Source organism: Natator depressus, chromosome 8, assembly GCF_965152275.1.
Source record: "Natator depressus isolate rNatDep1 chromosome 8, rNatDep2.hap1, whole genome shotgun sequence".
NCBI lineage: Eukaryota > Metazoa > Chordata > Testudines > Cheloniidae > Natator > Natator depressus.
Window position 1 is genome coordinate 106810887 of NC_134241.1, and position 13491 is coordinate 106824377.

The window sequence follows — 13491 nt, forward strand, 5'->3', positions numbered from 1 at the left end:
AAAGATTGTTCTGAAGATAATGTAGAGGTGTGGAAAAATTTACTGCCTGTACGTCTCAAGCCACTTATCAGCATATACAGTCCTGTGCCTAACTCCTCAAGCTAAATAATCAGGAGGCATATGGGGATGTTTTGGGGTCCTAGAGGCTGTCTTTTGCCTAGCAGGTTAAAACATGATATTGCTTCTCTTGGAACATAGGAGGAACAAGGAGAGTGGTCAGGAGCTATCTCAGAAGCAGCACATCCAGAATTCATTCCAGGAAGCAGCTGAGACAGTCAAAATTCTGCACTTCATATACTAAAAGAATTAATTTTTTAGCACTGGATCCCCCTGCTATGCCTTAGCATTCCCAAGCCTCATACACCTAAGTTACATGGAAAGGGATTTGAGTAGCACAGCCCTTTTCTCTGGCCAGCAGAGCCTCCGCTTGCTTCCTGCTTCCTCTGGGAACACTAACAGAGTATTAGTGGCCATTAAGGAGGCATTTGCTAAGTGACTTATAAGTTGCCTTGAGTAGTCACTGTGCTCACTCTGAGGCAGAGAACAGTCAAGTGCTTACTTTGCCAGTGAGGAGGCCTAGAGAATTTTTGACACCTCTGTTTGCAGTACAGCTGATGCATAGGGTGGGACAGGTGCAATCATAAATAAGGCTAAGATTTTGTCATGCATATTTTTAGTAAAAGTCACAGGTCATGGGCAATAAAGAAAAACTAATGGAAGCCCGTGTGTGACATTTACTAAAAATATGCATAACAGCTCAGAGCTGTGAGGCCCCCCCACTGCCCGTGGCTCCCAGTGTGGGGCAGCCCAGCTGCCCGTGACTCAGAGCTCTGGGGCACTGCCCCCTTCCCCACCCCCTAGCAGCTGGGAGCTTGGGGCACCTGCAGTTCCCAGCCACCATGGGCTGTGGGGGGACACTGCAGCTCCCAGGAACCACGGGGGTCAAGTTATGCATTCCATGACCTCTGACAAAATTGTAGCCCTAATTGTGAGCTGGTTCTAGTCTCACTTGGGGGCAGCACATGCCCTGGTAGGGCTCAGCCTCGGAGGCTCAGGAAAAGGGCTGGTATTCGTAGCAGCATAGGACTGAAAGGGACCTCGACAGGTTGTCTAGTCCAGTCCCTGGCACTCCTGGCAGGACTAGGTATTAGCTAGACCATCCCTGACAGGGGTTTGTCCAACCTGCTCTTAAAAATCCCCAATGATGGAGATTCCACAACCTCCCTGGGCAATTTATTCCAGTGCTCAACCACCCTGACAGGACATTTTTCCTAATGTCCAACCTAAACCGCCCTTGCTGCAATTTAAGCCTATTGCTGCTTGTCCTGTCCTCAGAGGTTAAAAACAATTCTTTTCCCTCCTCCTTGTAACAACCTTTTCATAGAATCATAGAATATCAGGGTTGGAAGGGACCTCAGGAGGTCATCTAGTCCAACCCCCTGCTCAAAGCAGGACCAATCCCCAATTAAATCATCCCAGCCAGGGCTTTGTCAAGCCTGACCTTAAAAACTTCCAAGGAAGGAGATTCTACCACCTCCCTAGGTAACGCATTCCAGTGTTTCACCACCCTCCTAGTGAAAAAGTTTTTCCTAATATCCAACCTAAACCTCCCCCACTGCAACTTGAGACCATTACTCCTTGTCCTGTCCTCTTCTACCACTGAGAATAGTCTAGAACCATCCTCTCTGGAACCACCTCTCAGGTAGTTGAAAGCAGCTATCAAATCCCCCCTCATTCTTCTCTTCCGTAGACTAAACATTCCCAGTTCCCTCAGCCTCTCCTCATACTTAAACTGTTATCATGGCCCCTCTTAGTCTTTTCTTCTCCAGACTAAACAAACCCAATTTTTTTCAATCTTCCCACATAGGTCATGTTTTCTTGACCTTTTAATCATTTTTGTTGCTCTTCTCTGGACTTTCTCCAGTTTCTGCACATCTTTCTTGAAACGTGGCACCCAGAACTGAACACAATACTCCAGTTGAGGCCTAATCAGCGTGGAGTAGAGTGGAAGAATTACTTCTCATGTCTTGCTTACAACACTCCTACTACTACATCCCAGAATGACGTTGATTTTTTTGAACAGTATTACACTGTTGACTCATATTTAGCTTATGGTCAGAGATTCCTTTCTGCAGTACTCCTTCCTTGGCAGTCATTTTCCAGTTTGTGTATGTACAACTGATTGTTCCTTCCTAAATGGAGTACTTTGCACTTGTCTTTATTGAATTTCATCCTGTTTACTTCAGACCATTTCTCCAGTTTGTCCAAATTATTTTGAATTTTAATCCTGTCCTCCAAAGCACTTGCGACCCCTCTCAGCTTAGTATTGTCCACAAACTTTATGTGTGTACTCTCTATATCATTATTTAAATCATTGCTGAAGATATTGAACAGAACCAGACCCAGAACTGATTCCTGCAGGACCCCACTTGTTATGCTCTTCCAGCATGACTGTGAACCACTGATAACTACTCTCTCGGAACGGCTTTCCAATCAGTTTTGCACTCACCTTTTTGTAGCTCCATCTAGATTGCATTTCCTTGGTTTATGAGACGGTCATGTGAGACAGTATCAAAGGCTTTACTAAAGTCAAGATATACCATGTCTAGCGCTTCCCTCCCCCCCCCCCCCATCCACATGTGGGGGAAACAAGCCCATGTGTTTGAGGGAGAGGGGAGACAGGTCTGTCAGCAGGGCCGCCACGCCCTATTCAGACTTTCCTGTACCATGCTTACCCCTCCAAGAGACTGACTTGAAAGTGCTGCCAGATTAAACTGCAGCCTGCTAGACTGGGCCATAAATCATCCCAGCTCATGCTTCTGATTCAGCCTGACTCTGGTGCAGAAGCGTGCAGCCCCGGGGCTGAGCCCTCTCATGCAGGAATCCAGCACATAGTCCCAGACTGCAACATGCAGTTTCAGTACCACTTTATTATCTTTCTATTCACACAACACAGGGGCGGAAAAACACGAAGTGAATGAAACAGTAACACTGATGCCCTAGGAGGGGGTCTGTTGCTGACTCAGGGATGCCTGCCCCCAAGTCAGATGTGTCCAGGGAAACAGCTTCTCACTGTCTTTTATGAGTGGCCTGTTCAGTTCTTAGTGCACATGCGAAATGTAAAATCCCCTGACCTCCAGTGGGATCTTCACAGACAGGTGTATGGAGAGATTGGGTGCCGCAAGCAGGGGCACAGACTTGAATGTTCATGCAGATGTGAATGAAGGTAGAGACACAGACCCGTAATCACACAGGTGCAACTGCACGGGTATACCGATGGGTAGAACCATGCACAAGCAGGAAGACATATGCACACGCATTCATGCACAAACCATAATAAGCAGAGCGTAGAGAGACATGTGGCTATGGCTGAGCTACAGTGTGGATGTTTTTATAAATAACAGATCTTGCCAGACAAATGGCCAAGATTCTGTTCCCAGCTGTGTCATGAGCTCTGTGTGACCTTGAGCAAGTCATTGCTGCACTGGGCCTCTGTTTCCCTTCCTGCCCTTTGTCGTGTCTATGCAGACTAAGCTCTTTGGGCCCAGACTGTCTCACTACAGTATGTACAGCATTTGGCACAACAGGGCCCCAAGCTCACCTGAGGTCTCTGAGTGCTAAGCTAACAAAAAATAACGAAATGGCTTGCTTTTTTTGACAGACGTACATTGGTGGATGAAGGGAAGGCAGCATCTGGTGGGAGCATGTAAAAGGTGAGTTTTAGGACTTGTCTTAATTAGTGACGAAGAAGAGGGAGGAAACAACATCTTAATAAAAGGTGCAGATGATCCTAACCTGGACAGAACTGCAAGACCCAGACAGGCTGGAGAAATGACTGAGAGGGACTTGCAGCGCTTAGACTCAGGCAGGGACTAACAAAATGAGAGTTTGCCTGGATACGTGCAAGTAATTAATCTGGCAGAACATCACAGAGTGGTTCGGTGGCAGGGAGAGAGCTGGGAGAGGCCGAGTGATACAGGAGTTTTCATTATGAGCTCGCGGCATTATTAACCAGCATGGTTTGGGGTTGTACCCAGAAGTATCATTCCAGAGTAAAGCGGGAATAGTGCTCCTCTATACATGTGTATATGGCTCTGGTACAATTGCTCCTGAAATGCCACACTCAGTTCCAGGAACCACAACCCCCACAAAGAGTACCTGCAAATTGAAGAGATTTCAAAGAGCATCAGTGATCAGGGCAGAGGGGACAAGTTTGGGGGAGCAATTGAGACAGCTAAATCTGTCTCATTTAGCTGAAGAATGGCTGGGGGAGGGGGGACCCTGCTTAAGGGCTGCAAATATACCTCACTGTAATCAAGCCATACATGTCAGGGCATGTGCTTACTATACAGCTATAATTTGCAGACAGGTCACACATCCCCTCAAACACAAAAAGACATCACACATATAGATGCATTTTTGCACATATCCAGCACTTGCACTCATCTGTGCCACTCACATCAATGTATCGACCCCATCTGTACTGCTATCTACATGCACGATCCCTCCCCAGTGCCAGCTCCCCACAGTAGGGTGACCAGATGTCCCGATTTTATAGGGACAGTCCCGATTTTTGAGGCTTTTTCTTATATAGGCACCTATTACCCCCCAGCCCGTCCCGATTTTTCACACTTGCTATCTGGTCACCCTACTCCACAGTCACGCATAGGGATATGCACATGCACACAGCGCTGCACTCACACCCAGCAGGCAACAAGGTGCTTGGGCCCACGTCCCCCTCTTTGTTAGATATCAACGCTCGCAGCAGGCTGCTCACCCTTCTAGCACTGGGGACATAGCTCCATGCTCAGCTGCTGGAGGGAAGCTTGGGACAGGTCACCCAGCAGGCTTGGTGTCTCAGGGACACATGCACAAACTCACAGTGGCACAACTTGTTTGGAAACAATCCGTGCTAGGACTTGGATCCCCAAGGAGCAGCTCTACCCCAGAGCTGTAGGAGACTCCTCCATCATCAGCAGTCATAGCCCTGCCAGCCAGTAGAGTGCAAGACTCTTACACGAGAAACAGATTATTTTAGCGGCAAACACTTCAGGATCTCCCCAGAGCAGCAAGGGCTTCTCAACAGGGCCAGGCCCAGGACATGCACACTTCCTCTTCGTCTTTCAGAGCAGGGATCCCGGTGTGTCAGAGGGATGGACAGCAAATGCCACAGAAGACTTTGCTGAGGTAAAAAATAAAATAGGACCAGTGTCCTACTTGTAAAGTTCCAGTTAAATCAAATCAACTCAGGAACTGCCTTGTCTTTGCCAGGGTTCAGGCCGATTGGCCTGAGTAAAGTGCAAATGCCAGTCCGCTTTCAATGATAACTGCAGTTGGGTCAAGGCAACACTCAAATTTCAGCTCTTCCCCAGGTTAAGATTAGCTTGACCCTGCTGAAAGGGTGGCGGGCATGGGCTTGCCCTGCCCCAGGGTTAGTGCACATTTGCCATACTGAAGGGCATGTTGGCTCTGCCCAGGCCTTAGATCAGGTTGGCCATGCTGGAGGTGGTGGCGAGCCGGCGGTTCACAGCGAGCCGGCTGGAGATGGTGAAGATGCTAATGTCACCTGTGCCCAGTCTCCTGGGAGCAACTGGGCAGCAGGAGGTGCTGAGCACGTAAAGCAGCAGGCAGAGTAGAATGGCAGCCCCAGCAGTCATGAGGATGACTCCACTGGTGAACATGCTGGCCAGAGGCCGTGAGGGGCTGAGCTGCATGGTCGTGGTGGAGAGGACAGTGAGGACCACGCCACAGACCAGCAGAACCAGAGCGCTAAGCAGCAGCATCACACAGTCTGAAAAGCCACCACTCTTCAGCAGCTCAATTTGGTTCCGGCTCCGGATGCAATTCATGTCCTGGATAGCAGAGCTCAGCAGCTGCTTCAGCAGCACTAGCAAGGCCAAGAGGCAGAGCGTGGTGCCCACAGCCAGCCGCCACTCCCCGGACCGGCTGCTGGTGCTATAGAGGAGGACAATGCCCCCTGTCCCGCACGCCAGAATTAGCACCACGGCCACCCCATAGCACAAGATGGATTTCTTAGGGTCCTTGAACCACCACAGCTCGACATGCTCCTCAAGGATGTTCCTCTGAATATGGCCAGCATCCGCAGGGGGCCGGGGCACACTGAGCTGCTCCAGCTCAGGCATGGTGGGTGCCTGAGGGGCCTCTAGGCTGGGCGGGATGTGCTGCGATGATCACACAGATGGCGCCAGGTCCCTGGCCGGGGAGGTCAAAGCCACAGAAGCTGTGAAGGCTGTGGCATTTCCTTGTGAGGCAGGCAGCTTGTGTTCTTGCCCTCTGATGCCCTGTGGCCACTGAATGTCAGAGCTCCAATACAGCAGGGGTGCCCATCACTGCATCCCCTAGTGAGTTACGGGCTGCACGCCAGGGGAAGTGCCAGGAAAGACTATGGCTGAAGGGCAGGACAATTGATCTGCGGTGTCCAGTGTAGTGAGCTGATGCACCTCCAGAGTGTCATGGGGAGTGGCTGGTACTGAGTCCTCCAGCCCCCTCCTTGTCCTAGTTATTTCATCTGAAAAAGGCCAGAAAAGAACAAAGTGTAATTGACCAAAGCCCGTGCTCCCAAATACCCCCCACCCCACCCCCCTCCCCAGTTCCCAGGGCTGGGGGTCAGAGACCTTCCTCACTGAAACCCACGCCCTGTGGCACAGGCCAGGGGACCTCCCCCCGTGCTGAGGCTCCACTCACTGATGCATCTGGGCATCCCTGTTCAGTGAAGCTTGTCTCAGGTGATACTACCGCTTTGGGTCTTCTGTCTCTCCAGACTCAGTGGCTGCAGCACTGCTGAGCCCAGAGACTGCTCAAGTGTCCCTGTGCGTTCCTCGGCAGGACTGCAACTGCAGCTGGGCACTGGCAGCACGGACAGAGGCAGGTCCCATGCTGTGATAAAGCCCCATTCACTGCCCCAGCCTCACATGCTCTCTCATCAGCAGCTGCCTCTTGTCACCAACTGGCTCTCCAGCCCAGACTGTCAGCAAAGGGTTGGGTCCTGGGCTTAACTCTTACAGTCTAGTCCCAACCAATGGAGGAAAAATGAAACAATGAATAGTAACTGCTGAATTGGCTGTGCCTTTCCGTCACCCCAATCCTTGGGCTGAGCCACCAACACACTTCCCTTGGATCATTGTCTCAGGCCATTAGCCCAGCCTGGATTACTGCCCAGGATGACAGTAAAGGCGCTCACGTTTCCCCAGACACTGCACCACATACAATTCATGGTTATTTCTCATGTTTCCACTCCCCGCATCCCTGCAGTTTCCCTGGAGAGAGCTCCCTCTGCCTGACAGACAGGTTTGCAATGTGTGCGCGACGGGAAGACTCAGCAATTCTGCATGCATTTTCTAGAGTCTTGGTGCGCCGCCGCCTACTTGAACACACACTTAAAGCATGTGGGGTGCAGAGGGGAAGCTACGTAATCTTATGGACTTGACTATGCAAATAAGCCCTCAGCTCCTCCCTGCCTTGCCCTTCCCTGACACCTCACTGTCTCTGGCTAGGGACATCTGTTGAGCAGAGCCTGCACTGTAAGCAGAAACCACCTTCATTACTCCAGCAGCAGATTCCCAGCCTGTTAGAGGCCTCAGTGGGTGTAAAAACCAGCATGGGGGTGCGCCTACGCTACCCACCATACGAGGTGTGCTGGGAAACGGAGGGGCATGCCAGAGCTGTGGAGAAGAGGGTGCCAGGTATGTGTTACGCTATGGCCACTGTTCCCTCTAAGTTGTGCGCATGTGCGCGCACACACAGATCCTAAACCCCGTGCACACGGTGAAACACCGCGTGTGCAAAAATTTGCACAGAAGCACAACAGTTTGCACAGAAGACATTTTTTGCACACACGGCCTGTCAAAAATTAGAGGGAACATTGGCTATGACTATGCTCAGTTGTGGTTAACAACTTGGGATCCATGTTCAAGTTCCACTTACACAGGTTAGCGCAATCCCAGGGGACCATCCAGCACTTTAGGGAGCCGTAACTGGGCTCCCAGCTAGCCCCCTCTTTCCTACTTAATTGACACAGAGACTCTGGCTCATGGTATCTAAACACCTCAGAGACAGTAATGGAGACACCCTTGCAACCCCTGTAAGGCTGGGCATTATTAGCTCCATTTTACAGGTAGGGAACTGAAACCTGAGAACCTTGTGACATTTCCCAGTCAAACACAGGGAATTTATATCAGACACAGGACCCGAACCTACAATGCCAAGGATCTAGCTGGGAAATTTACCCATAAACCCAGCCTTCGTTCCCAATTACAAATTCTCCTTCCACCCAGCCTTTTCACCAACTGTGAAAGGTCCTTGTACCCCCCCCTGCCCCTGGGTCCTTGCACTGGGCGTTGTCCAGTTAGCTGTGTCTGGCTGGGACTGAAGGGGACGGCCACACAGAAACTAGTCAAGCATCAGCTATAAAGCAGCAAGGAATCATCTCACATAGCACTCTGCCTGTTATACAAATAGCACTACGACCATATTACTTGGTGCTGTGTGTGCTCCACTGGCTCCTACTTTCAGTCTCAAATACAATTCAAGGCTCCAGTCCCAGTTTTGGGGACCCTTATAGAACAGAGGGCTGAGCACATGGTTGGGTCTGCAGGCTGAGCTCACTGCACACACTAGAGGCTCCTGGCAGCTCTCCATTCTCCTCCACAAGCTCCCAGTTGGCCACCCTGCCATCCCCTTCCATGTCAGGGCCTCTCTACAATCCTCCTCCCTACCCGCACCTGCATGCCAGGGGCTCTGTGTAGCCCCCACCCGCCCCTACCAGTGTGCCCCATTCTCCCTCCTTAGCTTGGGCTCTATGTACACTCTATTCACCCCTTTCCATCCCAGACTCGTGCCAGGAGATGGGTGAGGGGGCTGCACCATTCTGGATGCAAGAAGTGATTTCCTTGACATCTTAAACAGTGGCCACGTGAGGCATCTCTTCAGCTAGGCCAGGTGGGCAGGGAGTGGGGGGTGCTGGAGCCAGACACTGCCTGACAGTGTCAGGGCAAACGCTTCCACGTTCTGGCCCTGGCTGTGATGGAGCATGAGATCACTGTTAAAGCCATAAGCACAACAGCCATTGTTCAAGGCTCTATACCAGCTGGTCACATGGCAGGGCGGATTCTGAGCGCTGTTCTGCTCACAGGCATGTAGCTAGTTGCGTTGCATGACCTTTGCTCTGTGATAATCCTCTGCTGCAGCTGTGGAGTTTGGGCTCTCCTGTGAGTGACTGGATCCGGAACACAGAAATTCCTAGTCTGAGAATTTTTGCTTGGTCTGGAGGCATGTAGTATTCTTGATCAGACTCACAGTCTGGCTGTATTCAAAACAATTACAATCCTCCAGTTAGTGGCCAGAGAAGCAGCTGTGCCTGCCTGGGACCAGCTCTGCTATTCGCAAACACAGCAACAGAAAAGACATTGCGTGCTGCCTGCCCCTATACGCTGTGTGCTGTGTGTTGCTGGGATGCATGCACCCTGCAAGGTAAATGCACTCAGCCCTGCAAGGGCCTGTTTGACTCCAGGGGACATTTCTGAGCTGGTTAGTTTAGATGGGGGCTGAGCTGTGCAGGGTTAGGGGTGAGCTCTGGGCTTCTGTCTGAGAGCCCCCTTGCAGTTTCAATATTATTCTAACATCCAGTCTCATAGAACCCAACTACACCAGCACCATAACTGCATGTCCGCATCGAAATCACAGCACCCTTTTCCCCTCACATTGTGCTCTAGGCACAGAACTATGCTGTCTCACCATTACGCCTTTCACACAGCTTCCTTGAGGCCTTTGGACTGCAGGAGTTGCAGGAGTTGAACTGTTTACATTTTATTTTTCTCCTTTGTTGTCTCACTCATCACATCAGAAGAGTCTGCTTGAGCCGGGGGGGGGCGGGGTATGAGAATCTCCACACCTCCATAAAGGAGGACAGCTTCTTTCCACAATAGACTGGAAACGCTGAAAAGCTCTTTCTCTTTGCAGCAATTCCCCGCTTCCTCCAAACTTAGCATGGAATAAATAGGGACACGGACACTCTTCAGAAAGTCATAGATTTTAAGGCCAGAAGGAACCATTAGACCATCTATTCTGTCCTCCTCTCACAGACCATTAAATGTCACCCCCCCTCCCTTGTATTGAGCCCAGTAACTTGTGTTTGAGTGAAGACTTTTGACTTCAGTGTTTCCGGCTGTTATACATGGGACAGGAAGAACCAGGGGCCCAGACCCCATAGAGTGAAAGAGATTTCAGCTCAGCTGCCACAGATGGCTCAGTTGTTAAAATACTTCCACACACTCTCCTGTTGTATGGTGTCAGGTCAGCCCAGGAGACATGCAGAGGCGCTTTCTGCCCCTCCCCAACCCCATGTACCGGAGGAGAGAGACTACTAGGTTATGGGATTGTTTCCAGTGCTGTTGTTGGCTTTTGGACTCTTTTGTACAGTTTTATGTGCCTGATAAGGAATATAGGAGTATGTAGGGTGTAGGGATGCATAGTTATTCTAGCTCAGAATCCCAGAGGAATTTGTTGCATAAAATTCTTATTTTGCAACATCCTAACATTTTCTAAGCTGCAGGAAGTTGCACCAGTTATTTTTAAGCTTCCAGTCATCATGGTGTCAGTCCTTAAATATGGCCCCTCCTCCCTCCCCGCCCCATATAAAATTTTTCCTTCTTGGTCAGGGCTGGGCACAGCACATATGGGGATGGCAGTCATGACCCCTGGTCACACATACACACACTTTGTGGATTGATCATGCTCGGGGTGGGGCTTAGAGTGGAGGGCTCATGGTGATAGGGCTCAGTATGTGGCAGCCTTCTATAGCCAAGTAGATTAGATTTGTTTCACTTAATCAAAAAGGTTCATGATTGCTCTGCTGAGCGCTTGAACAGACCCCACCATCATGATGCCAGAGCACCTATTGCAGTGCAGATCTTGCTGAATGAGGCCCATGAAGCAACAAGAACCACCTGAAGCTGAAGTGTCAGGCAGAAAAGGGTGAGGCAGGACAGAGGCTACTCCGGACAATTGGGGGTCCTAGGCAGACTTCAGTACGCAGAGCCCCGCCCCGCAGCAATCCCATAGCCATCATTTAAGAGAGATGAATTGACCATAAACCGTCTACATGAAACAGGCCTAGATCAAAGCACACTAAGGACCTGTTAGTGTGGGCAAGCAGGGGTACACCCTGCATAAATTCCTTACCACAGGCAGGGGCAGAAGAGCCTTCCCAAAAGTGGGGGACCCAGGGACCCTGCTGTGGTCCTAGCCCTGCCCCTCCTTTTCCCCCTGAGGTCCCGACCCGGGCCTGGCCGGGGAGCCCCAGACCTTCCACCTGCCAAGGGATGGGGGGGAGGGCGAAAGCAGGCCCCCAGCCCATGTCCCTGACTCCTGGGCCCCTTGCCCAGGGCAGGTGGAGGGTCCGCAGCTCCCCACAGCTGCAGGGGCTCCCCGGCCAGGCTCCAGCTGCTGGCCTGGCCAGGAGGCAGAGCCTCAGAGGGAAGAGGAGGGGGAGGGCTGAGGCCCATGATGAAAAGTGGGCTGAGGCCCACTTGCAAAAAGTGGGAGGGCCATTGGCCCTTGCCCTCCCCCCCTCTGTTCTGGTGTCCCTGACCATAGGTGCTGGTTTGTAACATATTTGGTACAGCCCTGTAGAGAGTCTGGGGAGGAGTGAAGCCCCTCAGGTAAAAGAAAAATTTGAATTTGATTGGCCATAGAAAAGGAGGACTTGTGGCACCTTAGAGACTAACAAATTTATTTGAGCATAAGCTTTCATGAGCTACAGCTCACTTCATCGGAGGCTTATGCTCAAATAAATTTGTTAGTCTCTAAGGTGCCATAAGTCCTCCTTTTCTTTTTGCGAATACAGACTAACATGGCTGCTACTCTGAAAATTGGCCATAGACTGGCTCGAACTGTTATACTAAACATGGCTACAGCCCTGACCTGAGTGGGTTAGTGACCCCTCCCCGGACCTGGAAAGGCTATATGGGATCTAAGCAGCTTCTTTAAAACAGCACCCACAGGTCAAATGGGACGCCCCATGGGACAGGAGTGATCTCATCCAGCACTCCCTCCCACATCGGTCAGTCCCCCTTTTGGCATGACAGTGCAGCAAATATATCAGCATGCTCCTCCATAATCAGATGTCCCTGGAAGGATGACACCCCTCCCAGTGGGGTCCCCCACCCCGAGGAGACAGCAGCCATGCCCAGCCCCGACATTGGGGTCTATCCCCAGGTGCACCATTTGACCTGTGCTGTGGGGCTCTATCTTCCCTCCCCAATCCCAAGTGAGCCCCTCTGGGTGTCAAGGCCAGGGGTTGGTCCCTAACATGAAGCTGCGAGGGAAGGGGGTGGGAAAGCCATGCATCACATGGATGTTTTTCTAAAAAATCTGCTCTAGGAATTATTTTGGGGACGTTCACTGACCTGTGCTATACAGGATGTCAGACTGATCACAATAGTCCCTGTCGGCCTGGATGCCATGAATCTAAGATTGGAAGAATGAAGTGTGTGTGTGTGGGAAATCATACAGTGGGACTGGAGTCTGCACAGGGGTGGGACTGGGGGCAAGGACCTGGGAAGAAACCAGGACCCAAGAGAGAGATGGGGTGGAGGTTCAGGCCTCAGGCCCCCAGGTAGTAGCTGGGCTAGGACACAGGCAGAGATGGGAGGGGGGCAGGCAGACTAGGGCAGGGGTGTTAGGACATGGGGGAATCAGAGGCAGGCACAGATGGGGTGTGGGAAGAACACAGGGGAGCTGAGAAGGGAAGATGGGTTAGGTCAGGGGATGGGGGGCGGCAAGGGGGTGCCACTTACGTGGTTGCCACTCACCTGGGGGGGAGGGGCCCTGCTGGGTCCCTCATCATTCAGCTTTTCCAAAGGGAGGCTACTGTGGGCTGGGCCAGGCTGTGGGTTCCCCACCCTGGGGCTGCCTGTGCTAAGCTGGGCTGTCCAGCCACATGGTCCCTGTCGAGGCCGCTGCGCACACCCTGCTGATGTGCATTAACCGTTCATTAATGTACTTTGATCTAGTCCTGGTTCAAAGCGGCCTACGGCAAAGTGCATTAAGGAACGGTTAATATGTGCAGGGTAAACACGGCAAGTTAGACTGCACGGCAGCAGGTGAGTACAGACTAGAACACACCCAGCTTGCTATGAATCTGCCGCACCAGGGCCCTGTACTGCAGGAGGCAGCTGCCTAGCTTGCCTATGCCTAGAACAGTCTATGCGTGTGAGAGGGGCAGACCACAGCATCAGTTTGGCTAGCTTTCATGAAGCAGCCCATAGCCCCACACACCCGCAAATGGGGATGATTATGAGCTGTGTGAGAGACAGAGCTTGACACAAACAGCTCGCATGCAGCTACAGATTTTACTCACCCACAGCTGACAAGTAATCACCAACTTGAGGCACAATTCAGCCGCCTCTCCACCTTTGCCTGAGTTCCCAGCTGGCAGCTGAGGTTGTGCCACAGTCTCCTTCCATTGGAATC

The 13491-nt window shown here is 51.4% G+C and overlaps 2 protein-coding genes across 2 annotated transcripts in view; both read right to left on the reverse strand.

Moving 5' to 3' along the window:
* Positions 1–2916: 2916 nt before the first annotated feature.
* On the reverse strand, positions 2917–6143 carry TMEM125 (transmembrane protein 125). The gene has a single exon (XM_074961965.1). The coding sequence runs from the start codon at positions 6141–6143 to the stop codon at positions 5481–5483; it is 663 nt and encodes a 220-aa protein (XP_074818066.1). The 3' UTR covers positions 2917–5480.
* Positions 6144–6437: 294 nt separating this feature from the next.
* CFAP57 (cilia and flagella associated protein 57) overlaps positions 6438–13491 on the reverse strand; it is a 152169-nt gene continuing 145115 nt past the window's right edge. Inside the window, exon 22 of the mRNA XM_074961961.1 lies at positions 6438–6529. Within this exon, the coding sequence (XP_074818062.1) occupies positions 6521–6529 (9 nt within the window). The 3' untranslated portion in view covers positions 6438–6520. The remainder of the gene's footprint in view (positions 6530–13491) is intronic.